The following is a 27,060-nucleotide window of genomic DNA, read 5'->3' on the forward strand; positions in this document are numbered from 1 at the left end:
ATCAAATATATTATAAGCAGGCATGACAATTCTCCCTACAATTTGGGGATCCTTGCGGGGACTGCTCCATTCCGAACCCTGCGATCGAGGAAAAATTTCCCGCGGGACGGAGATGGGGATGAAAAATCCTCCCTAACTAATTCGGGGATGAGAACTATGCAGGGGATGAGAACTATGCTCCCGTCCTGCAGGGTCCCGTATCCTCACATATATAGAATTTTACTTGTATATTCTCATAACTTATAATATGTATAATATAAATATAAGAGTTAATATAGTATTTTACTAATAAAAAAATACAAAATAAAATTATCATATATATAAGTAATATAAGGATTAATATAGTATTTTACTTGTGTGATTTTATTATTATTATTATTATTGATTTATTTTGGTATTTTTAGTCATATTTTAAACTTAGAATTAAACCTTAAATTTATTATAATTGAAAAATTGAGATAAAACAAAAAAATTACAATTTTTTTTTATAATTTTTGATATTTTTTAATGTAAAACCGGGTCCTCGCGGGAAGTTTAGGACGGAGACAGGGAGCAGAGTAAGGTTCTGGGACGGACACAGGGGCCCCCACCCCACGCAGGTGCCATGTCTAATTATAAGAGAAAAAATAATGATTTAAATCGTATATTATATATAAGCGTGTTTTGAAGAAAAGAAATAAGTACTAGTATCCAGTTATACTAGTGACAAACATAAATATAAAATCCTTGTAAAAACCTTAACTATTATTCTAACAATTATATATATATAAAAGGAGGAATTAAGTTATTACCAGAATAATTTTAAAAAAATTATTCTTTATTATTACCATTTGTTTTTTTGAAATCTAATAGTTATAATGAATTATTAATTTAAATTATTAAATTTTAAGAAAATAAATGATGATGATGAATTAGACAATCTCTTTGAGTAATTTGATCCTTCTTCTCTCTATATGTTATATATGTATATGTATGTATGCTGCAAATATATAAATAGGTATTAATACTATGACATACATGATTATATGGTCTTGCTATATACTTGTTATATACCCTCATTCACTCTCTAGTCTCTAGGATAAGTTACTTTTTGCTGCATTCCAAAACATATATAGATCATATAATGCTCCAATCAGTTGGAATCATTTTGGGGTTTAATAGACAAGATGGTATGGCGAATATTTTTGGGAGTGTCATGACCTAGCTAGCTCTCCGTGTACTTAACTAGAGTAGAGGCCATTGGATTTATAATGAGCCAAATAATAATTTAGATAGTTTTGTTTTGTTTGGTCGTACGTTAATAAAAAATAGAAAAAAAATGGAATAAATAATTTTGTAATCTCCTGACCCAATGTTTGAGCTATTATCAGACCAAAACCAGGTAAAGTGGTTTCCAAAAGGAAGATACATATGACTTAAGGGCTTTGAGTCCCATTTTTTTCCTATGTCCCAGTTCTTGTGTCCTGCCCCACAACCCTGAGATTTGTGAAACCAAAGGTCAGATTCAGTGTGCACTATATATATATATATATATATATATATATATATATATATATATATATATATATAAAGAAGAAGACTACACAAACTAAAACAGTTTTCGGATCAAGATTCAAGTCCCTATTCAGTATCCACTACATTTAGATTTGGATGCACGCGTACGTACACATAATACATCACACATAACATAAGCAAGCCTAAATACTGTAATAGTATACATCCATCCTATGCACGAAAGGGGGAGAATCTTTTTAGATCATCAAATTGATCGTTATGGTTTCAAAAGTGCATAGTATCATTTTCGTATTAAAAGGCCTTAAATATTATCTTCAACTTGCGTTGGGTATTATCTACAATTAGCAATGTGTCGCCACTCGAGCTTTTCTCAAGAATTTTTATCTTTAAGAGATCCCTCAAATCATATAGTTTGATTATGTTCCTCGCATAAGCAAAAATGACTTAATTAACAATGAAAAACATAAGGAATAAATTCATTATTGGTTGGGAACGTGGTTGAGATATGTTTTATTTATGTGACCCTTCGGAATTTCCATCAATTTGAAGTTGCCACGATTGGACAAGCACCTTATTAGTACCATCCATATATACTCTGGTGTAATGCAATTTGAAAGTGATGCACCGCCCAAAATAGTAACATTGCAACATCAATCTTTTTTTTTTTTTTTGAAAGGCGGCAACATCAATCTTTTGCATGTACCCTCCTTTGGATTATTTTATAAGATATGTGTGCTCAATATCGTCATAATGCCAATATGAAAGTTCTATATCTCAATGCCGTTCTCTTTTTAATGATTATATTCCTTTATTTAAACTTGCTTATTTAAAGGGTACACCGTTGTATCGAGCAAATTATTGCAAGACTTTAAGGACAAATCAATCTTCATATGTAGATTGAATTTAAGAGATGTTTGTGTCTCCCACTAATTGCTTGTTGGGACTAGGATCAAGTTTCGGATAGAAAAAGAAAAGGATGCTAGCTAGCTTTGAGAACCTAGCTAATAATAAGTTAATGACTAAACAATTTGGTGTAGCTACCTTTCCAATTATTATTTTCCTTTAACTTGCTCCTTTGTGTCCTTTCAAATTAAACTTTGACCTACAGTCAACTAATTTCGGGGTTCAAAGTAAGATGCTCTATGCACGGGTCTTGTAGCTGCTTTGCACTAAGTAAATACATTATACATTATTAGTAACATTTCAGTTTCGGTAATGACTGACCCCAAAGCTAGCCATATATATGTCTGGTTGATTACCATTAGGTCAATAACGCTTGTTTTTATTATTTTGTTGTTATTAAAAATGTTATATTCTTATAAAGCAATTTTCTACAATATTTTCAATAAATATTATTATTATATTTATTTTTTCCATTACAATATTTATACTATTTTATCTCTCTTTTTTCTATTTCTTTCTTTATTATAAAAAATTATATAAATGTAAATTCTGAATGTGAAAAGAAGCTAGGAAAAAGAATTAAAGGGGAAGAATCTGCTCAAGCTTTGCATTGGATCAAGTTGGAAACCAGTTCATCAAATAGAACATGTTGTGGTTGTCACAGTTCAAAACAGCACAATGAAATTAAGTTTTTCTATTGGTCGTGGGCCATAAGATAGGAGCCTTTCTTTAAATCAATCATAGGACATGACTCTTGAAAGTGAAACGAGTTCCAACCGTGCCTCACCAGGCCTTTTTATGCCCACTCTGCTGCTCGCAGAATTCTGAAAAGTTTTCAATTTCAACTCTTCAAATTTTAAAAAACAACAACAAAATAAAGCTAATTAAGGATCAGATGTGAGATCACAGGCCTTTATTATTTATATACCATGCGTCTTGACACAAACTTTAAAGATTACTATGTCATAGCCTACATGCACGCACAACTTTTAAAAACTTAACTAGCAATTAGAATCTTAAGATCGGTACTATAGTATAGTGCTACTTCATGCAGCCAAATCAACTCTTTGTACATAGCTCATACATAGAGATACTATTTAATTAAAAGTGCTCTATAATAAAAAATACAATAAACTTGCGTATAATATCTTTCTATCGCGCGTGTACTTGGGTAGCATAATTTAAAAAGTATTTTTTTTTACCCTATTCACTAGGTGTATTAGTTTAAAAAGCAAGATATTTTTGTAGTCGGAAGCCATTAAATTGAATTAGAATTATGTGTGGAAATTGTTCCTGTTTATATATAAACACTTTGTGTCTATTCACATGTTTATAATTAACTAGTACGAAGCATTATTTATGACCATCGGATTGAAGAAAGACAACTCTTCAATTGTAATGAAGTAAAACAATTTTACAAATTGAATAAATTAACAGAACTCATGTTTTAATCTTAAATAAAATAAGACAATTACTAGATTGAAAGCAACAATACAACCTTTTGTGTTTTGAAAATAGATCATATTGGGCCCATAATCAATTAATAGAAGATTAGGTGGTTTCTGCAATTTGTGTTTTTAGTTGATTGAAATTAATTATAATAGTTGAATGCAGGAACGTACGTACTAATTAAATAAGTATCCCTTTGGTGACGTATTAATATATACCACTATAACTATTACTTAATCAACGCAAAAATGAAAATGAACACTTGATTCGGTGGCTACGGGAGCTTTGTGCATGTGGTTTCTTCTTTTGCTTCTTGATTGAATTAATTTATTGGACGAATGAAAAATGGATAACGTCCCACCACTGAAGTAGCAATGGCTTCTGAAAGAGAAAGGTTCGTAGGAATAGCCATATACAGAGGAAGCAATGGAGGAATGCCTCACATTCAATTATTCATTATTATTCAATTTGAAGCCAAAAAGCACTTAGTTAGTCCGTTATCTTCATGTATGGGACAAATTACTCTTTTTGTCCTTATAGATATTCACTTTTTCCTTCACTTAAAAATATAATTTAGAACCTAATTCAGGTCCTTGTTTGCCCCGACTCTACCAATCGCTTTAAACGGGGAAAATAAACATAGTACCCAGCCACACTTGCATTTTGGAAATTTCTCACACACATCTGATCCTTGTCATCATTTAATAATAATGATGATGAGATGTCCACGGAGTTTGGAACATTGGTGTTGTCTTTTTCTTCTTATTTATATGTATACAAGAAAAAAGTACAGCATTTCTAAAACATGTGAGGTATATTTATTTTTAATTTTTTTTAGTTTTCTTTTTGGTACTGAAATTTTCATTTTTGAATGTTAAGAACTTGATATAGTTTGAATTAAATTTAAAATAACTATATTATTACTTGCGTACTTGAAAATAAATTTCGCTTCGGAAGCCTTTTAAATGATGCGCCATTTAGAAATGGGCTCTAATGAACTAAAATATCCATAGTCATTTGGGTTTGGCTCCCTTAAACCTACTGCAGCGTTACAGTCCACTATATTTAAGAAGCTGCTATTGTATTCTATTTACACTCTCATTTTGTCTCTTCACACCTCGCTCCTTGTTTTGTATTTTTTAGTAACATAAATAAATAATAAATATACTAAAAATCAGAAACAGAAATGGATAAAATAAAATAAGGAAAATTAATAAATAATATATAAACAATCAAACAAAAAAATAAATAAAGTAAATAAAAATCATTAAGTAAATAGATATAACTAATCTAAACTTCTTCCCTGAATATTCTGAGTGTGTGCGTCTGCCTCAAAAAAAAAAAAAATTATGAGTGTGTATGAGTGTTTATTTTGTTTCCTTTCACTAATAAGTTTTATTTCTAATTTTAAGGTGTGTTCTCTTTTGGGATATTACATGTTTCAGCAATTTAATAAAGTTTTATTTATTTATTTTTTGACTGGCTCTTGAAACTATTTTCATTTTTCAACCATGAAAGGAAGCCATATAATCTTTCGAAACAAAAAAATATAATGTACCAAAAAAACAACAACATTAATTTGATGCATCATATCATTTGAAAAAAAAAACTAAAATTCATGCTGTAATAGGATCCTTCTCACTCCCTACACGTTATTTTGTAGGGGCAAAAAAACCTTCAATTTATTTTGAAACTGCAATTAAATTAGTTTTCTGTTAAAAACTAAAAGAACTCCTGAAAGAAAGGCCAGATTATGGTTGAAATGTAAGAAGAGACTAAAGCCTCACGTAGTTTCTTTATGTTGTCAAATTCCTAACATATCAACCAAACTTTCTTAACAAATTCCCTACTACTACTCTTTTGGATCATCCCCACATTCCAACTTCCAATTACAATATTTCCTATTCTTTCTCACCATCTTCACTTTTACAAACTTCAATTTCAATCTCTTTTAACTCCATGCAGAGTCACTTTCAACATCATCTTAATTCACCCAACACTGTTCTGATATGGCACTGTTTCAGACACGGAAGAAGTCTTCTTCACCTTCTTACGTATCAACCTTGACAATATTAGTATTCATCGCACTATGTGTTTTTGGCGTGTGGATGCTAACCTCCAACTCAGTAGTGCCACCTCAAACACAGAGCGATGAAGACACCTCAACTCGAACAGCTATAGATACCTCTGCAACCACCAATGATGAACTCTCTTCCTCCGAAGATTCTCATGAAACCACCTCGAAAAGCGGAGAAAAAGAAAAGGACAATCCTACTGCTGTGTATGGAGACAACCCTGGTCATCTTCCTGATGATGCCATTAAAGCCGATGATAATAATTCCAACAATGAGCCACAAAAGCAACAAGTTGACATTAGTGACTCACAGCTTTCTGAGGAAAGCTCGTTAACTCAAAAAGATCAAGTCACAGCTGTGATACATGAAGCTGGTTCAGACAGTGATGTGAAAATTTCTGAGCCTGAGAAACAGGATGAAGAGAATCAAGAGCAACAAGATGTCCAAAGTTTTGGCACTCGAGGAGGGTCTAAAACGGAGGAAGATGAAGCAAATAAGGAACAACTGAGGGAGGACAAAGGTGTGGTTGAAGTGGCAAAGAAATATGAAAAGGTACCAGCAGACACGTCACAACAGGATTCTGATGCGGCTTCAAAGGGCACAAGCTCTCAGGAAGAGGAAACTCAAAACCCAAAAGCAGAGAAGAAAGGTGGAAAGTCAAAGAAGCCGTGGTCAACACAAGTTGCTCAATCGCAACAAGAGAACAAGAGACAGACGGTTGAATCAAACAGCGATGAGAAACTTGAAGATCACACGTGGTATCTCTGCAATGTCACTGCAGGTGCTGATTATATACCGTGTTTGGACAACGAAAAGGCTTTGAAACAGTTGCGTAGCACAAAACACTATGAACACAGGGAAAGGCATTGTCCTGAGGACCCTCCTACTTGCCTTGTGCCGATTCCTAAAGGTTACAAAACACCCATCGAGTGGCCTAGCAGCAGAGATAAGGTGATTTTTTTATTTATTGATACGTCCAACACACTTATATAGTGGCTCCTTTTATATATCTTCATGGTTAATAATTTTGCATGATTGTATTTTAAAATAGATATGGTACCACAACGTACCACACAAGCTGCTAGCAGAGGTGAAGGGACACCAGAACTGGGTGAAAGTGGCTGGAGAGTTCTTGACATTCCCTGGAGGTGGCACTCAGTTTATTCATGGAGCTCTCCACTATATTGATTTTGTTCAACAGGTAATCACAACTTTATTTTGAGGAGTGTTAGCAACTCTTTTTTTCTAATTCATTCTTTATTATTGGCTAAAATTTATTAAAAACTATAAAATTGTAAGAATGTTAAATATTGTTGAAAAAAGAAAGACATGAAAACAAAACGCAACATGGAAGCAGCATGACTGCAGTCATATTAGACATGCAGCCTGGTTTTTCATATATTATGAAGCTGTCATATTAGATCAGCAACATATATAAAGGTGGTGTCAAAACTGATAAGATATGATATATTTCTGGTTTGTATTTTGGTTTTGCACACTTTGAACTTATTACAACAAGGCTTTAATAGAAAACTTACAAGTTCCTGATTGGGTAAAACAAACAGCACGTTATGGCTACCTAAAACTAGGCATCATTGGCTTACAGCTTCAAGTTGTTTTTTCTGAGCACAAGTAACATTTAACCAATTTCAAAGTAATCACAAAATCTTCAAAGATATCATATGGCAGTAGAAAAATCTCAACTGCCAACAAATATAAAGTGAGACTACAAAATCTTATTATTTTTTAAAAATTTCAATTAATGGTAGAGAATGTATTAAAAAAAGGTATGTTAGAAAATATACTGTTAATATTTTTCTTATTTTCATAACTGTGCCATTTGTTAGAACTTAATACCCATCAGGCAACATTTATTTTGTAATACAAAGGCCAAAATATGCATTTCATACACTGACATTGCTAAAAAATCATAATTTCTATTTATAATTTCACTCGTGCAGGCTGAACCTAATATTGCATGGGGAAAGCGCACTCGGGTGATCTTGGATGTTGGGTGTGGGGTTGGTAGTTTTGGAGGTTTTCTATTTGAAAGAGATGTTATTGCAATGTCTTTTGCACCTAAAGATGAACATGAAGCACAAGTGCAATTTGCTCTTGAAAGAGGGATTCCTGCCATATCTGCTGTCATGGGTTCTCAAAGGCTACCATTTCCCAGCAGTGTCTTTGATCTTGTACATTGTGCACGTTGTAGAGTACCTTGGCATCTAGATGGTTGGTCTTACTAACACTTCTCTCGAATTTGGATTTTTCAATTCATATTGAATCTTCATAATGGCTTAGCTTTGTGTTAACCATAGTTACTTAGAAATGTGAAACTCTTTTCCAGGTGGCATGTTGCTTTTGGAATTGAATCGAGTTTTGCGTCCAGGAGGTTATTTTGTTTGGTCTGCTACTCCTGTGTACCAGAAGCTTGAGGAAGATGTAGAGATATGGAAGGGTAGGATTACATATCTTTGATTTTGAGAAGATAATTAACTTAGTAATAGTCACTGACCTGTTGTAATTTTGCCCCCTAGAAATGACCTCGCTAACTAAGTCCATTTGTTGGGAGCTTGTGACTATCAACAAGGATGGACTGAACAAAGTTGGTGCTGCCGTTTACCGCAAACCCACTTCCAACGAATGCTACGAGCAAAGGGAGAAAAATGAACCTCCATTGTGTAAGGATGATGATGATCCAAATGCTGCCTGGTAAATAATCTCTTCCATGGGAAATGGACAAAGTGGCGTTTTGACATGTTTTGCATAGTTGATTTGAGCAGTAAAATATATAACATTGCTTCTAATATTGACTGGCCAAATATATTATATTTTCAGGTATGTACCTCTGCAGGCATGCATACACAAGGTGCCTGTAGACCAGGCTGAGAGAGGAGCCAAATGGCCTGAAACTTGGCCTCGTCGACTGCAGAAACCCCCATATTGGTTAAACAAGTCGCAAATTGGGATCTATGGAAAACCAGCTCCTCAAGATTTTGTAGCAGACAATGAACGATGGAAAAACGTTGTGGAAGAGTTGAGCAACGCTGGAATAAGTTTGTCTAACGTGAGAAATGTCATGGACATGCGAGCTGTCTATGGAGGGTACTAATTCAACTTGGTATACAACCACTATACATTTTTATTTGATACGCAATACTCAATATTAGTAATGTGAATGCAGATTTGCAGCTGCTCTGAGGGATCTTCCCGTCTGGGTGTTCAACGTGGTGAATGTAGATTCTCCTGACACACTTCCCATCATCTTTGAGAGAGGTCTTTTCGGAATATATCATGATTGGTGTGAATCCTTCAACACGTATCCACGAACTTTTGATATACTGCATGCAGATAACCTTTTCTCAAAGCTAAAAGATAGGTATGGATGGAAGTAGTGTGATCCTTCAACAATTTTCACTTATACTAGAGAAGTTGCATTATGTTGATTTGGTTCTGCTGTTTTGGCTTCTCAGGTGCAAACTAGTTGCTGTTATGGCAGAGGTGGATAGAATAATCAGACCGGGAGGCAAGTTGATTGTCCGTGATGAATCTACCACCCTCGGTGAAGTGGAAACTTTGTTGAAGTCTCTTCATTGGGAAATAATCTATAGCAAAATACAAGAGGGTATGCTCTGTGCAAAGAGAGGCAAATGGCGGCCTGATTCTGTAGCTTTGTGATGAAGTGGTACTGAACAAAACAGTAAGTGGTTTAATTCAAGGTGTGCTTTGAAACAAAGCTGCGCAGTGGCAGTAACATGTATTTGGTCTCTCATCCACCACCTTCAATGGCACAAAAGTTGTCCTGAAAACATCACGCTATTACTTGCCATATACGACATGACATAGATGATGCACCTCCAAGAAGATTTAGATTTTTAGTTGTCAATATAACCTGCCTTGTTATTCTGTTCTGTGCTTACATTCAGAACTAGTAAATAATCACTTAATTAAGTTATTCAAAACAGAACTATTTTGTTGAATAGCTCTTACGCCCCTAATTTTTCTGTTGGAAGCAATATTTCAGACACCTCGATGTCATCATGCCATGATTTAAGATTTGAGATCGATTCAACAAAACAATAATGAAGGAGAAATATTGCTTAACCATTACCTTCATTTATAAATTGGATTTCTCTTTTTTCTATTTATAAATTTATAAGATACGAGCAAGAACATTGAAATTCACTATTAATCAACTGTTAAACCAAAAATAGAGAGCCAAATCTACCAATTAGAGCTCAAATTCTATGTTTTAGAGCTCATCATTTTCAAGAGTCCTACATTTCTAGGTGAAGAATTCAAGTGGATTTTAAGCAGAATGGCATCCTATTCCTCTAAAGAATAGGCACTGCCGCCTAAATACCCAGAAAACTAAAAGGGCAACAAAACATATTATGCTTCTAAATGCTTGAAAACTTCATTATCCATGAAGGATGTCAGTGCTCGTAAATCTCTAGTACACCATCAACTTGCACTGAGAAGTTTCTGCAATTCACCACTTTGGACGGCAGCACTGAGATCTGAATTGCAAAAACAGTAGCCAGACTATGTGAGTGGTACAAACAAAGGGTATGCAAAGTGAAAACAGAATGAAGGTTAACGGTGAACCTTAGGTTATAAGACAGTGTGGGTTAGCGTGAGTGTTTGCAAAACTGATTTTAAAATGAATTTGTTATTGTAAAGTTGATTTTGAAGCAACATGATTTATGTTTGAATATTTTTATTCTAAAAGCAAGTTAACAGTAAAACTTGGTATATCTAACACAAGATCAGTATGTAAACATTTATCTAAAATTACATAAATTAGTATTTCAATGTGATTGCGAGTGATCCAAAGTGAATTTAAACAGCCACATAGATAAAAGCAGGAAAGCTAAGAACTAACTAACCATCCGATCCACCAATATGCTTGCCATTCACAAACACTTGCGGGACTGTCCTTCTACCTATCAAATCCAGAAGAACACTCTGAATTTGAAACCCATCATCTGCAGGAAAAAAAAACCACCGTGACCCACGTGAAAAGGTTGAACAATGATAACATTTGAACAGGACACAGAAATTGGGTAGCCACGAATACCTCGCAAATCGAGCTCCACCACAAAAGGTTTTTCATTGAGTTCAGCAAGCAAGCGTTTGGCGCGCAAACAGTAGCTACCAACACGAAACAGAGAGTAGGAAAACCCTAATTATTAAGGTAGTATTAATTTAATCTAAATGAAATGAAATGAAGTTGTAATTTGATGCAATAGGGGGAAAGTAGAAGGATCGTACGGGCAATAGGATTTGGAGAAAACGGCGATTCTGTTGGAGTAGATGGCGTTTTGAACGAAGGCGGAAACAGAATTAGAGGCTTTGACTTGCAGGGGTCCAACCCAAAACAGAGAAACAGCGAACGTGACCATTACGAGTACACTCCACCTTAACCTCATCATCCTTCTCTTTCTCCACGCTCGATGCGTTTCTTCCCGTCAAATACAAAGAAGAAGGAAGGGGGTTTCTTAAACAAAAAGAGGTGTAAAACGCAACGCAAACCCTTCGTTTCCGAATAAAGTTTAAAATATCAAATTCTTATTACTCTTTAAAAAAATGCATTTACTTCATCCAAAAAAATGAGTAAAAACACTAATTTAGTTTATAGTGGTACTTACTATCATCAATTTAACGAATAAGTTTTTTTTTAAAGATTAATTGCACTTTTAATTCTTTAACTCAATTTGTATGCGATTTTGTTTTTCTGAGTTTTTTTAGGCTAAATAGTTTTTTTTTTCTATTTTAAAATTAGGTATGTTTAGTATTACTATTAATTTTCTTCTTCTTTAAATGTTTAATTTTTTTTATTTAAATACTCACAAATTAAATTGATTAAATTATTTTAAGTTTTCTTTTATTTATGTATCGCTAACTTGGAAGAAAATTTTCACACAACATAAAAAAATTCAAAATTTTCCTTTTAATTAAATTATTCAATTTTTATTTATTTATTTGTTAAATTTCCATCTTATCTATTTTTAAATCTATTTCATATTTAAAAAGATTATATTTATATTTTTTTTACAATAGAGAGATAAAAATAATATAAAGTTAAGATGATTAATGACAAAAAAATAATAAATATTATAATAGACTTAAATACGTTTTTATTGTCTATAAAATGAGTGGATTTTAATTTTAATTCTTTTATTATTATTTTTATTCCTCTAGAATTTGAAATTATCATTTTTAATCTCAGTAAATAGACTGAATTTTAGTTTTAATTCCTATTTTATTTTATTTTATTTTCATCCATTCAATATTTTAATTTACTAAATTTTGTTACTGAAATTTATTTTAATATAATTAAATAATATTTGTTTTAAATGATTATAAATTTTTTAGAAATGTGACATGCTTATACATTATCACAAACATTAGTGGATTGCCATTTGTAATAATCACATGACCTTGTGTAAAACACATAAGAAAAGCCTTGTGAATCAAAAAATATAATTGGAAGAAGAAATCTTATAAAAAATAATTAATTAAATTTTTTGATAGAATCTTTTTAAAGTTGGTGAATTTTTTATACAAATAATTTATAACAGAAAAAAAAACAGAAATTGTTAACTAGTGACACGAGACAATATAAAAAAGTGATTTCATATTTTTAATTTTATGAAAATAAAAAAAAACCCTATTTATTTTATAAGAATTTAAAGCATACTTCAAATTAAATAATATAATTATTTAAAAGAATGAGGTTTTCTTCATTTTGACCAGAACCTTAAATTTGACTACAACTATTGTCCAGGTCCAACGGTTAATAGAACGTAATTCGTTATTTGTAAGTCAAACTTCTGTGGGAAATAAAAGTTAACAAAGTCGCAGTTGATTGAAGGAAGCTTCTCATCACCACACACGAAAGAAGTGGAACAGAAACCCCCGTTTGCAGAAGATCTAGTCTTGTTGGGAGAAACAGAGCAGAGAAGAAGACAACATAAGATGGCCGAGGTTGCTGTGTCAACGGTCGTTACCAAGCTGACGGAGCTGCTGGTGGAACAAGCAGCAGTGGCGGCGGTGTCGGTTTCACAGCTGGCAGGGGTGAGAGAGCAAGTGGAGAACCTGAAGAACGAATTGGGGTGGATGCAGAGCTTTCTGAGGGACGCAGATGCAAAACAAGAAGGCAACGACCGCGTTCGCATGTGGGTGTCGGAAATCCGAGACGTGGCTTTCGAAGCAGAGGAGCTCATAGAAACCTACGTGTACAAGACCACCATGCAGAGCAGCTTAGACAAGGTGTTCAGACCCTTTCATCTCTACAAGGTGAGGACCAGAATCGACAAGATCCTGTCCAAGATCAAGAGCATATCCGACCGGCGCGAAACATACGGCGTCGTTGTAATGACCCGTGATGATGGCAACAACAGTAACGAAAGGTTGAGGCACTGGAGACAGCCTTCTCCTTATTCTGAAGAGGAGTATGTTATTGAGCTTGAGGATGACATGCGGCTGCTTTTTACCCAGTTGCTTGCAGTGGAGCCAACGCCTCATGTGGTTTCTATTGTTGGTATGGGTGGTTTGGGGAAAACCACTTTGGCTAAGAAGCTCTACAATCACACCAGAATCACCAACCATTTTGAGTGCAAAGCGTGGGTGTATGTATCTAAGGAGTATAGGAGGAGGGATGTGTTGCAAGGGATTCTCAGGGATGTGGATGCTCTCACCAGAGATGAAATGGAGAAAATACCCGAGGAAGAGTTGGTCAACAAGCTCCGCAATGTGTTGAGTGAGAAACGGTATTTGGTGGTGCTTGATGACATATGGGGCATGGAGGTTTGGGATGGTTTAAAATCTGCATTTCCCAGAGGGAAGATGGGAAGTAAGATATTGCTCACCACAAGGAATGGGGATGTTGCTTTACATGCTGATGCTTGTAGCAATCCTCATCAGTTGAGGACTTTGACAGAAGATGAGAGTTTCAGATTGCTCTGCAACAAAGCGTTCCCCGGAGCGAACGGCATCCCGTTAGAGTTGGTTCAGTTGAAGAGTCTTGCAAAGGAGATTGTGGTTAAATGTGGAGGTTTGCCTTTGGCTGTGGTAGTGGTTGGTGGTTTGCTGTCTAGGAAACTCAAGTCAAGTGGGGAATGGAAGCGGGTGCTGCAAAATATCAGCTGGCACTTGCTAGAAGAGCAAGAGAAGATAGCTAGAATTTTGGCCCTTAGCTACAATGATCTGCCTCCTCATTTGAAGTCTTGCTTTCTATATTTGGGTCTTTTCCCAGAGGGTGTGAACATTCAGACGAAAAAATTGATCAGACTATGGGTGGCGGAGGGATTTCTACTGCAAGAAGGAGAAGAAACTGCAGAAGGTGTTGCTCAGAAATACTTGAATGAATTGATTGGTAGGTGCATGATTCAAGTGGGAACAGTAAGCTCATTAGGAAGAGTCAAAACAATTCGCATCCACCATCTTCTTAGAGATCTTTCACTCTCTAAAGGAAAAGAAGAATATTTTCTCAAAATATTTCAGGGTGATGTGGCAGGTCAATCGACTAAAGCCCGGCGCCATTCCATGCATTCTTGCCATGACAGGTATGACTCCTTAAAACACAATGCTGGTCATTCACGTTCCCTGCTGTTCTTCAACAGAGAATATAATGATATAGTGAGGAAACTCTGGCATCCTTTGAATTTTCAGCAAGAAAAGAAATTGAATTTCATCTACAGGAAATTTAAGCTGCTCAGGGTATTAGAATTAGATGGTGTTCGGGTAGTTAGCCTGCCAAGTTTGATAGGGGACTTGATTCAATTGAGGTATCTAGGATTGAGGAAGACTAATCTAGAAAAAAAACTTCCACCTTCCATTGGAAACTTGCAAAACCTACAGACACTTGATTTAAGGTATTGTTGTTTTTTGATGAAAATACCAAACGTAATTTGGAAGATGGTGAACTTGAGACATCTCCTCCTGTACACTCCATTTGATTCTCCAGATAGCAGCCATCTACGGATGGATACATTAACCAATCTACAAACCCTACCGCACATTGAGGCTGGAAACTGGATAGTAGATGGTGGTTTAGCGAATATGATCAACCTCAGGCAATTGGGGATTTGTGAATTATCAGGACAAATGGTGAATTCTGTTCTTTCTACTGTACAAGGATTACACAACCTCCATTCACTGTCACTATCACTTCAATCTGAAGAGGATGAATTTCCAATCTTTATGCAGCTGTCTCAGTGCACTCATCTTCAGAAACTCTCTTTAAATGGAAAGATCAAGAAGCTACCTGATCCACACGAATTCCCACCAAACCTCTTAAAACTAACTCTGCATAACTCCCACCTACAGAAGGAGTCTATTGCCAAACTGGAGAGATTGCCAAACCTTAAAGTGCTCATTTTGGGTAAAGGGGCATACAATTGGCCGGAACTGAACTTCAATGGTGAAGGGTTTCCACAACTGCATATTTTGCGACTTGTTCTTTTGAAAGAATTGGAGGAGTGGACAGTTGAGGAAAATGCAATGCCAAGGCTTGAGAACATGGTTATTGACCGCTGTGAGAAGCTGAAAAAGATTCCAGAAGGACTGAAAGCTATCACTTCTCTGAAGAAATTAAAAATTATAGGAATGCCAGTAGAATTTGAACATAAACTTCGGACTAAAGATTTGTTCGACTTCACAAATACTCCAGTAATTGAATCAACTACAGACATTTTGGCAATTGGTAAGCTACTTTATTCACCAAACAAATACAAAATTTGATATGAAGTACATTGTATGTGAAGACAAGAATTTAGAAAACTTACTTTCGTTACTGCAGATTAGTTTCTGGCACAATGTTAGTGGGTGGCACATGCCTTCAGCTATGGAATGGAAGCATTTTCAAGTATTGGCACTCCAATTTTCAGCATGCCTGCTTTAGTTTATTGTTGACAATATACATACTGCTTGATGAAGTGACAAGCACTGATAACTTTTTCCACTTCTATGCACCCAGGATGTTACTCCCTTTCATCCTTTGGGAATGGCTTCCAATAACTAATTGTGAATGCCATTAGATGTGGAACTTGTGTGAGCAGTACATAGAGCATTTCTCTGAGATTGAACAGCTATGCCAAATTCAACAGAAACCTTTTGCTCACAAAAGGATATCTCAATTACAGGTAAATGGCCAATATTTTTTCAATTTTTTTTTAAATTTATGGTTTAAATTTTAAATGTGGCCAAAAAAGGGTCCCGGATATTCTTTGTCCTGTGTTTTGTTTCTTTCATTCCAACACAACTGAACATCACTAGACACTTACCAAGTTTTGTAATTATATATCTACTAGATTTTGCTATATCTCTTGCAATCCTTTTTTCATTTACAGCAAGTGTTGGTGCAGTATAAAGAATTTCATTGTTATGTAATGCAACCTTCTCGCAGTAACTACAGAAAAAACTTGTCATTATTAATCTCAGTAATCAAGTAAGTTCTGTACCTCATTCCGTTTTGACATTTGCATCAACCTTCTCGCCCATGAACGGGCATAATGCATTATTCTGTTTTGCACCTCCATTCATTGTTCTACCTCAGACTATAAAAAGCCTGAAACAAGGTAACTTCTTTTTCTTCATAAAAAAAGGAAAAGGCAGCACCTTCTATTGCACTAGATTTTTTGGTTTTCCTTCTTTTGCATTAGATTATTAGTGTGATTAGATTAAGTTCATGCTGAGAAATAATCAATTATGTTTTCACGGTGAGCACGCTAGTACCTATTTTTGTTTTTTTATTAGTTTTTTTTATAGAGTTTAAAAATATAAATAATTGTTTTTAAGAAATTATTCTTTTCTACTCCTGTACTTAATTTCAAAAGAAATTAATTTGCATTTGGAAATAAATTTTAAAAACAGTTTACAGTATTTGAACAATAGATTAAGTATTTTTAAATATATTTATGCTTTTCAACAATTTGAGTCTTGTAGAATAATTAGTTATAGAGTAAATAATTTATGAGTTGATAGTATAAAAGATTTTTATATTATCATTGCAAGTTATTGTATAAGATAACTTTATTTATTTTTATAATAATTATTTTAAAAATTATATTAATTGTGATTTCTTGTTATATCATAGTATTATACATTGACAGTAGTCAGTAGTACATAACTAGACATTAGATTATATATATATATATATATATATATATATATATATATATATATATATATTGATTTCATTTAAAAGGTAAATTCAAAAAGAAACATAACACAACATTTTATTTTGCATATGAAGCATAACTCAAAGAAAAGGGAGTTCAATAAAAATTTATTGGAATTCTATTTTATTCAACATGAAAGGTGATACAAATTTTATTTAAACTTGAATACCTACATAAATTCGAACTACTTGAACAATCAATTCTAATTTCAAGCCTGACCTTGAAACATCCAATTACATAAATTTAATTAAACACACAACAACGCTATCAAAAGGATATTCAAGGCACATCACGACACTGCTAATGACTTGCTCAACTCACCACAGAATAGATCAATGGACACTCCTTTTTTTAATGCGGTAAACAAAGTAAAGAAAAGTAAACTGTAGGTGCAACTATCACACGTGCAACATGACAATGATATCACTTCATCACTTGTTAATTCTTCTGCAGTTCTTTCTGATCTCACCCCTTGACCCTGTTAAAGGAGTAATGTTTCCCATCTTAACCATGGACTTGGCAAATTGTTCAAAGAAAATATCGTTGTTTTCTGCATACTGCTTCACTAAATCCGCGGATACTTTATTCTTTGTCAAGAGAATTTCGTCAGAACTTAAGAGACCCTTGTTAGCCAGCAAGTTCTTGTAATAGAAGTTGTCAAATTTAATTGGGGTAACAAAGTCTAGGACAAAGAGATTCTGGTCCCCACCAGATCTTGGACACCTAGTGCGCAATTCAGCAGCATACACTTGATCAAGAGTGAAGTCTGCTTTTCCATTGCCTGTTTGGTTGTATAGTCTTTGCCTGAAGCTGGTGCATCGGGAATTTCCTATAGTGTGGCTCCCTATAACATTACAAATATTGTTTATGCTGGAAATGCAGCTTTAAAATACCAATAACTGAAACTATCAAACGCACGTTGATATAGTCCAAATGGGATTTCACAACAAAATATCATGTTTGATTGTATTTTGTCAAAGTCAAAGTTTGCTCCCAAAGCCCATTTGTTTGAAAGTGAAAAAAAAAAGTAACTTCTGCGTTGGGTAAAATTTTCATACAATGCTAATATATACCTGAGTTTAAGATACAATTTGTTAATTAAAAAAATACAAATTTTTAAATATAAATCACTTCACTCCAAATTGACTTCTAACCAAAATTAATTTTATAAAATCAAGTTTATTTAAAATTGAATTTACAAATTCTCATCCAAACATATATTGGTCTCAAGAAAATAAAGGTGGATGGCGATTTAGAATTGCAGAGTTGGAGAGCAATAGTATAAGGGATAAATTTATGCCTTGTTTACAAATGTTATTACAAAATAGACTTTTAAACAAGTGTTCAAAAGGTGAAATTAGACATAAAAAATAAATTTGTATCATATAAATATATTAGACTAGACTTTTATAAAATCTAATCTACTATTTGCACATTTGTCTCATCATTGCTTTGAGTATCAATCATTTTAATTTTATAAATTATAGTTTTATTTATGTAGAATTTTTTTCGATTGGCCTATGAGCTTATTAGCTCATGTAGAAAGAAGACCTTTGTAAAAACTTTAATATCAAATAAGTTTTTAGATAGGTTTATAGGTCAAATCAAACTTAGATTAAACCTAAAATAAAGTTTATAATATGTAATAGACCAAATTTAGACTAAATTTTTTAAATAATCAAGTCCATTTTTTTTCCAGCTAGACCTAGTCCATTTAAACAAAATTTTGTTCAACCCAACCTATTTTCACTTCCATTGAAAATCAATGAGACTCTCTCGCTTACTTTTGAAGCACAAAAACATGTTTTGCAAAATTTTTGTATGTCTCATTACATTAAAATAAAATCAAGTTTGTTTCCAAAAGTGCATTTAACTAAAAAAAATGTATTCTGTAAAAAAAATAAAAAATGTAATTATTGTGTTTAGTTGAAAATTGTATAGTAAATTTTACTGCAAAGTTGATTTTGGAATAAAAGTTTTGAAATATACATGATTTTGCTTTAAACTCAATTTTAACCGCATCTAAGGTTAAGTTTGTAAATACTCATCAAAACAAATTATAACCATAAACCTACATGCTTTGAAGGCAAAAAACCATAGACAAATAAAGTACTGGGAGTCTTACCAGATAGAGCAACTAGATCAACAATGTCAAGCCCCTTAAGCTTGAACTTAGTTAAAATGGTCTGGAATGTGTTGTTGGGAGCAGGAATGTTGTTATTTGAGCCACTAATACTCGCACCAAGAGAGTCCCTTCTGCCCAAAGGTACTCCCCAGCTTGGTCCCCCCGTCTGCAGAGATTATAAATAAGGCTTGATAATAAAGTTTTGATAGTCAAATATCAAGATAAGGGTATTAGAGTGCAAAAAAAAAAAAAAGATACTTACAAGAACAGTTGAATCTCTAGCAGCTAGAGCCAAAATGTCAGCACATGACACTGTATGTGGGCATTCCTTCTCTAGTGCAGATTTAATTTCATCAATGACTTCAAATCCTCGGGCTGAATCACGGTTGGGATTTGACCTCTTCTCACTGATAATAGTTCCACTGCTATCTAGCAGCACCGATGCATCACAGCCCTGAAACATTAAACTTTGAGTCATGCATTTGAGCCATATAAGTTCTACAAAAATAATTCATGTACACTCGTGCTCATAGACACAATACACATGTAATAAGTGATATAACGTGACAAAAAAAGATAGAAGAATAAAAGGTGTCAACTAGGTGTATAAACTGTGTAGCTGTCAATATATCATTATACTAAATTCTATAATATGCACATAAGCAAGACTCATAGATCAGATAGTTATGCCACTACTATGAATTTTCTATTTATATTAACTAAGTTATGGGGTTTGTTATCTGTTATATATAGAGACCTTGACAAAACAATCATGGAAATGTAGTCTGAGCAACGAAGCAGCCATGCGGGGTTCTTTTGCCACTGCCTTGGCAACGATGGATTGGACAATCTCTTGAGCTCTGGGGCATGAACCGTCGTAGAATTGAGGGTAGAGGTAACCTCCTATTTTCTTTTTACAGTGACATAAGGGAGCAAAGGCTAGTAGAGACAGAAGTAGGAGAAAGTTTATAGACTTCACCATTGTTGTTCCCTCCTTTCAAGATCACTTGCACAGATCAAAAGAAGGGTTGTTGAAGAAGAGTTTTCAAGCTGGATTGAATGAGCACCGTGATGGGGTATGGTATTTATAGAGAAGAACTTGATAGAAGATTATTGCATGACAGAGAACGAGTTTGAAAAAAGGCCCAATGGAAGGGTTGAAAAATGGTGGAGTTGGTAACTAACTAGTTTTCAAATCCGTATAAAAGATGAAGAGTAGTTAGCTCTTGGTTCTTGTCATGTTAAATCACCCAAAGCTCCAGTATTTACAAATTGGGTTCGTAGTCTAAATGCAGAGCAACATGCTTTCAGTTTGGTATAAAGCAAAAACACTTGATGCAGAAAGAATAATGCCGTTTTTCAAGTAAATTTCTCAATAATTTTTACAAGGAGATAAAAGATAAGATCAAGAATTATGAGGTAAGATGAATGACACGATCAATGGAAATTAAAAAAATATTATGAAAAGGCAAAATAGTGCAGTATTATATATGTAAAAAGGCCTTAGCTATGGACCCGGTTCCTTTGACATTGTTACGGTATCCTTTCTTTGAAAGTTATACTGGTCTTTTTATTTTAACATCAGCATCAATTCCTTTGTTTAGTTCTTTTTTTAAGCAATATCTTTTGCTTTTCACTAGACAAAATCATGATTAAGGCTAATAAAGTATTACCACCATGGTAAAATAACTTTCATTTTAGTAAACTATTTTAAGGTTTGATTAGTTATTTGTTTTTTCAGTCCCCATGCTTATAAATTCTACATTTTAGTGCCTACATGATCAATTTTTTTTGTGTGTTAGTCACTATTTTTTTTTGCACAGTATAAAACTGACACAAAATGAAGATATAAAAAATTAAATAATTATATTTTATCGTTAAAAAAGGACTAAAACATATAAAAATTACTTGTGTAATAACCAAAATATAGAGACTAAAACATAAAATGAGGACAAATGTAGAAATCAAATGATTAAACTATTTTTTTTACTTGAATTAGTTCTCATTTTAAAATATCAAAGACATATTGATTATATCATTTTTTTTCTTGAAAGGCTTTTGATTATATCGTTTTAACTTTGTCTTTCTCGTTTTTTCTCCTAAATAATCATAAATTTATATTTTTTTCCTTTTATGAATTAAATTATTAAAAAAATAAAGGTATTTTAGTCCCATAGTTTTTCTTTCTTCTAAATCTTATAAAAGTTTATTAATTTCATCAATCATTGCACAAGACTTTAAAGCTACATTTTAAAATAGAGATATTACATCATTGACACGTTATTTTCTGAAAATAATATTTTAATAGTTTTTCTCTAAAATATTTTTTTCCATCATTCATATTTTTTTTATAAATATCAATCATGTTTGACATATAATTAGTGAATGCTTCTTTAGCGGACAGAAATTTAATTGTATTTTTTTTACTGTGTAAATCTAAACAAAAATTATACCCAACTATGGTTGATTAACATAATCTAGTCTATCATTATTTTAGTGAATTTAATAATCTTTCCAAAAAGAAGTATATTTTAAATGAAATTTAATGAAGGCTAGCTATAATCTCACTCGTTCACTTTTAAGACATTCAATCTGAAGGGCTTTATCCCACATTTTCTATTCAAAAGGCACGGACTTCATTAGTACTACCTCACGCGTACGTTTGGAATCGAAGTTTAAAGTTAAAGGAATGGATTGAGACGGAATGAAAACATCATAATCTTTATTTTTTTTTTCATAGTTTTTTTCCCTGTACAATGATTGTAATAAAGTTTAAACTTATGAGTTTATGTATATTATACTAACTCCTACCATTCTGTCTACGCTAATGAACTACTTTGTACATAATTTAGAGTAGAGGACGGAAGAAAATATAAATCGTACGTACTACAATAGTTACTCCTTTTTATTATTATTATTTAGACTATCTTTTTTATATTGTATTTCATTTTTCATTTAAGATAGTTATGTCATTTTATATAATTTTTCTTTCATTTCTCTTTCTATATGTTAATCGAGTGAGAAGTGCGCCAAATTATTTCAAGTAATAAAGTAAAACGGAAGTTCGAGTTAAGTCCAGATAAACTTTGTTTGTACTTAGATTGATATACTTTTAATTTCAAGAAATTAATAAATTCAAGTAAAGATTTGAGAGATTGGAGATTGAAAGTAAATTGATATAAAGTTAAAATAATTACCTAAAATAGACAAGGACAAGAAAAACAAATACTTTCGGGGCTCTCATGTTAAGATTGACTCAGAATGTAAATATGTTGGAGTCTAGCCTACTAAAACTATTCTTGATGTAATATTAATGATTTTTTTATTTAATATCATTTCAGTTATCACCTACATCTACTTGTTTATCCTGATCATGATCCTTCAAGTAAAAGAGTCTACTTTACCTAATCCATCTCTTAATCCCTTAATAGAATAAATAAGTTAAATTACATTATGAACAAAGAAACAATATCATTCTATTCCTAGATATGAATCATTTAAATGCTCTTTCCTAGTTCTAAGAAGATAAACATTTCTCAATGCCTAAAACACATACATGAATATGGGTGATCAGTTCACAATCAATGAAATTAAGCACAAAAAGAGACAATAATAATTAAAATAACATTAAATAGATAATAGGAAATAAATTACATCACCAACATTTGGTTGTTAGACTCTCAACATTGAGGGTTTTAATCTCCATTGTCACGAGAGACTTTACAATTGCAAGGAGTTGATGGGAAGAGAAGAAGAATCAATATATGGGGGAGAAATAACTCCTAATGGTTGATTCCCCGTATTCATACACAAATTCTAGCCTTTGCTCTCTATAAGAAGCTCTAATCTTATGGATCTTCAGTGTGTAGCCATATGTCTTTTTTCCTTTGTCTTCTCCTCCTTTTATAGGCATAATTTAACTTAATTTTTATGCAACATCGCACTAAGCGCAACTGCTGCATGGAGCAAGTGAGGCGGTGGTCATGCGCTTAGTGTACGACTTGCGCTAAGCGCATTTGACTTCTTTGCGCTGAGCGAGTGCTACTCGCTGAGCGACTGCGTTGCACTGAGCGTGTATGACGCGCTTAGTGAAAGTCTTCAAATCTTCAACTTCTCTTCCAAGTTTTCTTTTATGTTTCTGTAACAAATATACCATCAAAAGAGTTTAAATTGACCAATTTAACACTTATTGGACAAAATTTCATATGGTGTTAAAAACTCTAATTATTCGCATAAAAAGAAACAATAAAAAAAGAAAAATCTAATAATTTTTATATTATCTAATCATAAAATATATCTATGCGTAGCATTTATCACTTTACAACCAAGAAGGATGAAAGAAATATTTTATCTTTTTCTTTTCATTTTCTCTTCTATCAAATAACTTACAAAAATTATTTCATTTTCTACTCATTTTTTCTTATTTTCATTTCACTTTATTTCATTAACCAAATAAAACTGAGGCCGAAGACTAGTAATTCAATGGAAATAAAAGGTTGGTAGGTGGTTAAGAAAAAAGAAAATAAAAGAAAGGTCACATGTTTTAGCTCTCCTACTAACAAAAAATTAAAAAATTAATAAAATTAATAATTAATATTTATTGATAAAAAACTATTTCTATCAGCCAAGCAAATTACAGTTTGGATCCTTCAGTTGCTTGCACTATAACTGAGTCTTGAGTTTAGAAGGCTTCCATTCAACTATCACAACATCGAAAACCTTGCAGTACGTTCTTGTTCTCTGTGTCTTATTAGATGGAGTCTATGAAGTTGGCTTCAGCTGCTCAAGTTGACTTCATCGTAGCTCTTGATATTGTTGACTAAATTTTCCTAGCAATTCAAAAATGGTATCTGCAACGTGATAACTGAGAAGTGTGAAGGATACCAGCGCCAGCTATAAATAACCATTCCATCGCCTTGGATTGATTCTTTCAAATGCAATTCTTGCATATCTTTCCTTTTGTTGATATTTTCTTTTTCACATTTTTTTCATTGGAAAATGGCTACCTCGGGTATAATAAAAAAGAAGGAAGAGTGATTTTAATACGGTGGAATGGTGGACAGAATGATATATTATTATATTATAATAAACAATTGTATCCACGTTAGCATTCTTAATTTATTCTCCTTTTCTAATTGTGTCGGTGAAAATTAAAGAAGCTACAAAGGCTACTGTCTGCTAATGCTCAACCTTTTATGAGTTAAATGTGAATAACTTCTTCAATTTTGAAACCCGTAACATTGTAACAACCTTCATTTAGAGTTTTGCAGCTGTTTATATCTGTAAGGATATAAAATACTAATGTTGATAAGGGCTAAAAATAAATAATAAAGACTATTATTAGATGATTCATATATGATGCAATGTAATGAAGGAACAGGTATGGTTGGATACCTGCCCCTCTCTACGTTTCAACTTTCAATTAGTCTATATCTCAAACTAAAGTTGTCTTCTCTTGATTTAACATTATATTCTTAGCATTACTTCTTTTCGTTTATTTTTGGGTAGTGTATATGATTATTGGGTATATAGTATATGTGCTTATCTTTGATTCCAATGAAATCGACAACTTGGCTACTAAAAAATTAGGGAGTTGTAGACGTACGGAGTGGGATATATAGGATCACTTTCTTCCCCTCTTTCCATTATTATTTTTTTATCAATTTTTTATTTTATAAGATAAGATAACATCAAGTTTAGACATGTAGCAATGAGCATTAAAGTTGTAAAGATAACTAAGGATTATTACATAAATGCAACATTATTCAAACCAAAATCAATAAAGTGAAGTTACATGCTCTGTCTCTTACTCTCTTAATTAATAATGCTTCATAGGTGCACTTGCTTTACTTTTAAGTCTTCCAAGCTCCACGTTCACGGACCACGTACAGTCCTCGGAATACCCACATAATATAAGGACAAGATTACTTTATCGCATGAAAAAGTAATTCTCGCACACGATGAATCCAAAAAAGTTAAGAAATAACATTAAATAAACCTTAATAAGTGCTCTTTTCTGTTCATTATTAAATTTTAAATTATTAAACTTATTAGACACTAATTGTAATCTACAAAAAAGTACTCTACTTATTAGGCAAAAAAATTTCTGTTCATATAGAAATTGTATTTGTATATATTTAATATATTTATAGAACAAAAAGAAATAGAAAGAGAAGAGAACGTGCACAACATAAATTAATTGATATAATAAAAAAAAGTAAAGAAAAATTAATGATAAAAGTATTGTTTCTTTTTTATGATTTGGAACGAAAACAGATGAAAGTAACTTTGTGTGTATATGTTGTTACAAGTATTATGTATGCTTATATTTGTACTCGATCACACATAAAGCTTTGCAGCTTGAATGTAAGGAAGATATCAAAGTAACTCGATCGGAAGTAATTTTGTATGCATTTGTTGTTAGGAGTATTATGTATGCTTATATCTCTACTCGATCGGACATAAAGCTTTGCCGTTGGAATGTGAAGAAGATATCAAAATAATTCGGGAATGAAACATTAGAAAGCTGTAAAGAAAGGTTCTGAGATACTTATAAAGAACAAATGATCACATGCTCATATATAAGAGGTCTAATCACCTTTAGGTGGTTGGGTATTCAAACTCAGACCTTGTTGGATGTGTGGGTACAAGAAAATCTATCCATTGGTTATGTATTTCTTTTAGCCAAAGGAGCAATATCATGGAAGAGTGCAAAATAATTTGTTGTTACATCCACTATGAAAGTTGGATTTGTAGCTTATTTTGAGGATATAGTTCGAACTAATTGGATGCATAACTTTATTTCAAGACTAGGAATTGTCAACAATATTTCCAAACCACTAAAAATGTATTATGGTAACTCCACAATAGGTTTTTCTCTAAGAACGACAAGTACTCTAAAGGTGTTAAACATATGGAATTAAACTACTTTGTTGTGAAAGAAAAAATTCATAAACAAAGAGTGTCAATAAAAAATATTAACATAAATCTCATGATAGCTGATCCTTTGATAAATGGATTATTGCCCAAGATATTTATTGAGCATGTTGAAAATATGAACATTATTGTTATTAAAGATCGTTGAGTGTAATGTTTACTTTTGTTTTGGATTGTTGACACTTTGAGCTCATTTATGATATGTTTTTAATTACATGTTCTCTATGTCTGCATGTATGTTTCTATTAGAGTAACACAAACAAGCATTGTCTTAAATAAAGGCATTGTGTTGGACTATTATGTGCTTCTAATTATGTTTATATTAAGGAGAAGTCTAAACTGTGGTACATGAAAGGAATTATGCTGATTAAGTAATGTAAAATCGCTATGACTTAGATACGTATTCTTAATTATGAAATTATGATGTGTTCAATGTATGAAATAATTTAGTCATTTCAATGTGCATTTGTAAGTTTAATTAATTTATTTGTTTGCCCATGATGTTAGGTAATGTCACATAAGCCAAGTGGAAGAATGTAATATTTAATATCTCATGTGAGAAGTATGTGACTTATTGAAAATTAATAAATAAATGATTAATTGTTGTGGATTAAGTTGAGTAGTTTTTAGAGATAACTAATATTTGATGAGTGTAGTGATTATAAAATGGTTAATACTTACTAACTAATGTGAAATAAGGTCTCTAGCTTGATATTAGAGTATTCTCTTAACCCTAACTACCATCACGAAAAATAAAGAGAATAAAAAGAGTCAAAGGAAGTGAAATCTTGTTATCTCCTCTTTCAAGGAATTAAAGTGCACCAGACAGAAGTCTTATTATGGAAAAAAATATACATTGTTATACTTGATC

The 27,060-nt window shown here is 32.7% G+C and overlaps 4 protein-coding genes and 1 long non-coding RNA gene across 7 annotated transcripts; 2 read left to right on the forward strand and 3 right to left on the reverse strand.

The window, feature by feature from the left end:
* Window positions 1-5,876: 5,876 nt before the first annotated feature.
* LOC114420261 (probable methyltransferase PMT27) lies at window positions 5,877-9,931 on the forward strand. The gene is made up of 8 exons (XM_028386184.1): window positions 5,877-6,893; window positions 6,994-7,143; window positions 7,904-8,174; window positions 8,290-8,400; window positions 8,480-8,654; window positions 8,781-9,047; window positions 9,127-9,321; window positions 9,416-9,931. The coding sequence occupies exons 1-8, from the start codon at window positions 5,877-5,879 to the stop codon at window positions 9,618-9,620; spliced, it is 2,391 nt and encodes a 796-aa protein (XP_028241985.1). The 3' UTR covers window positions 9,621-9,931.
* A 123-nt stretch (window positions 9,932-10,054) lies between these two features.
* Window positions 10,055-11,464, reverse strand: LOC114420254 (glutaredoxin-C3-like). Its single transcript, XM_028386170.1, has 4 exons — window positions 11,217-11,464; window positions 11,023-11,096; window positions 10,832-10,930; window positions 10,055-10,462 (listed from the first exon to the last, which is right to left on the reverse strand). The coding sequence occupies exons 1-4, from the start codon at window positions 11,375-11,377 to the stop codon at window positions 10,407-10,409; spliced, it is 390 nt and encodes a 129-aa protein (XP_028241971.1). The 5' UTR covers window positions 11,378-11,464; the 3' UTR covers window positions 10,055-10,406.
* A 1,288-nt stretch (window positions 11,465-12,752) lies between these two features.
* On the forward strand, window positions 12,753-16,696 carry LOC114420265 (disease resistance RPP8-like protein 3). 3 transcript variants are annotated; one of them, XR_003668368.1, is made up of 3 exons: window positions 12,753-15,651; window positions 15,748-16,090; window positions 16,298-16,696. XR_003668368.1 is itself a non-coding variant. In XM_028386198.1 (2 exons), exons 1-2 carry the CDS (start codon window positions 12,924-12,926, stop codon window positions 15,750-15,752), a joined length of 2,733 nt encoding a protein of 910 aa, XP_028241999.1. In that variant the 5' UTR covers window positions 12,753-12,923; the 3' UTR covers window positions 15,753-16,269. The 3 variants fall into 3 exon arrangements, 1 of the variants encoding a protein (XP_028241999.1); XR_003668371.1 differs by lacking the exon at window positions 16,298-16,696 and having other exon boundaries at window positions 15,748-15,813; window positions 15,925-16,269; XM_028386198.1 differs by lacking the exon at window positions 16,298-16,696 and having other exon boundaries at window positions 15,748-16,269.
* Window positions 16,697-17,234: 538 nt separating this feature from the next.
* Window positions 17,235-20,548, reverse strand: LOC114420279 (peroxidase 72-like). Its single transcript, XM_028386215.1, has 4 exons — window positions 20,011-20,548; window positions 19,516-19,707; window positions 19,254-19,419; window positions 17,235-17,972 (listed from the first exon to the last, which is right to left on the reverse strand). The coding sequence occupies exons 1-4, from the start codon at window positions 20,233-20,235 to the stop codon at window positions 17,560-17,562; spliced, it is 996 nt and encodes a 331-aa protein (XP_028242016.1). The 5' UTR covers window positions 20,236-20,548; the 3' UTR covers window positions 17,235-17,559.
* Window positions 20,549-22,856: 2,308 nt separating this feature from the next.
* On the reverse strand, window positions 22,857-24,250 carry LOC114405700. Its single transcript, XR_003665282.1, has 2 exons — window positions 23,891-24,250; window positions 22,857-23,391 (listed from the first exon to the last, which is right to left on the reverse strand). It is a non-coding gene; the product is annotated as an uncharacterized LOC114405700 (long non-coding RNA).
* Between the last annotated feature and the right edge of the window lie 2,810 nt (window positions 24,251-27,060).

This window comes from Glycine soja, chromosome 1 (assembly GCF_004193775.1).
Source record: "Glycine soja cultivar W05 chromosome 1, ASM419377v2, whole genome shotgun sequence".
Classification (NCBI taxonomy): Eukaryota; Viridiplantae; Streptophyta; class Magnoliopsida; order Fabales; family Fabaceae; genus Glycine; species Glycine soja.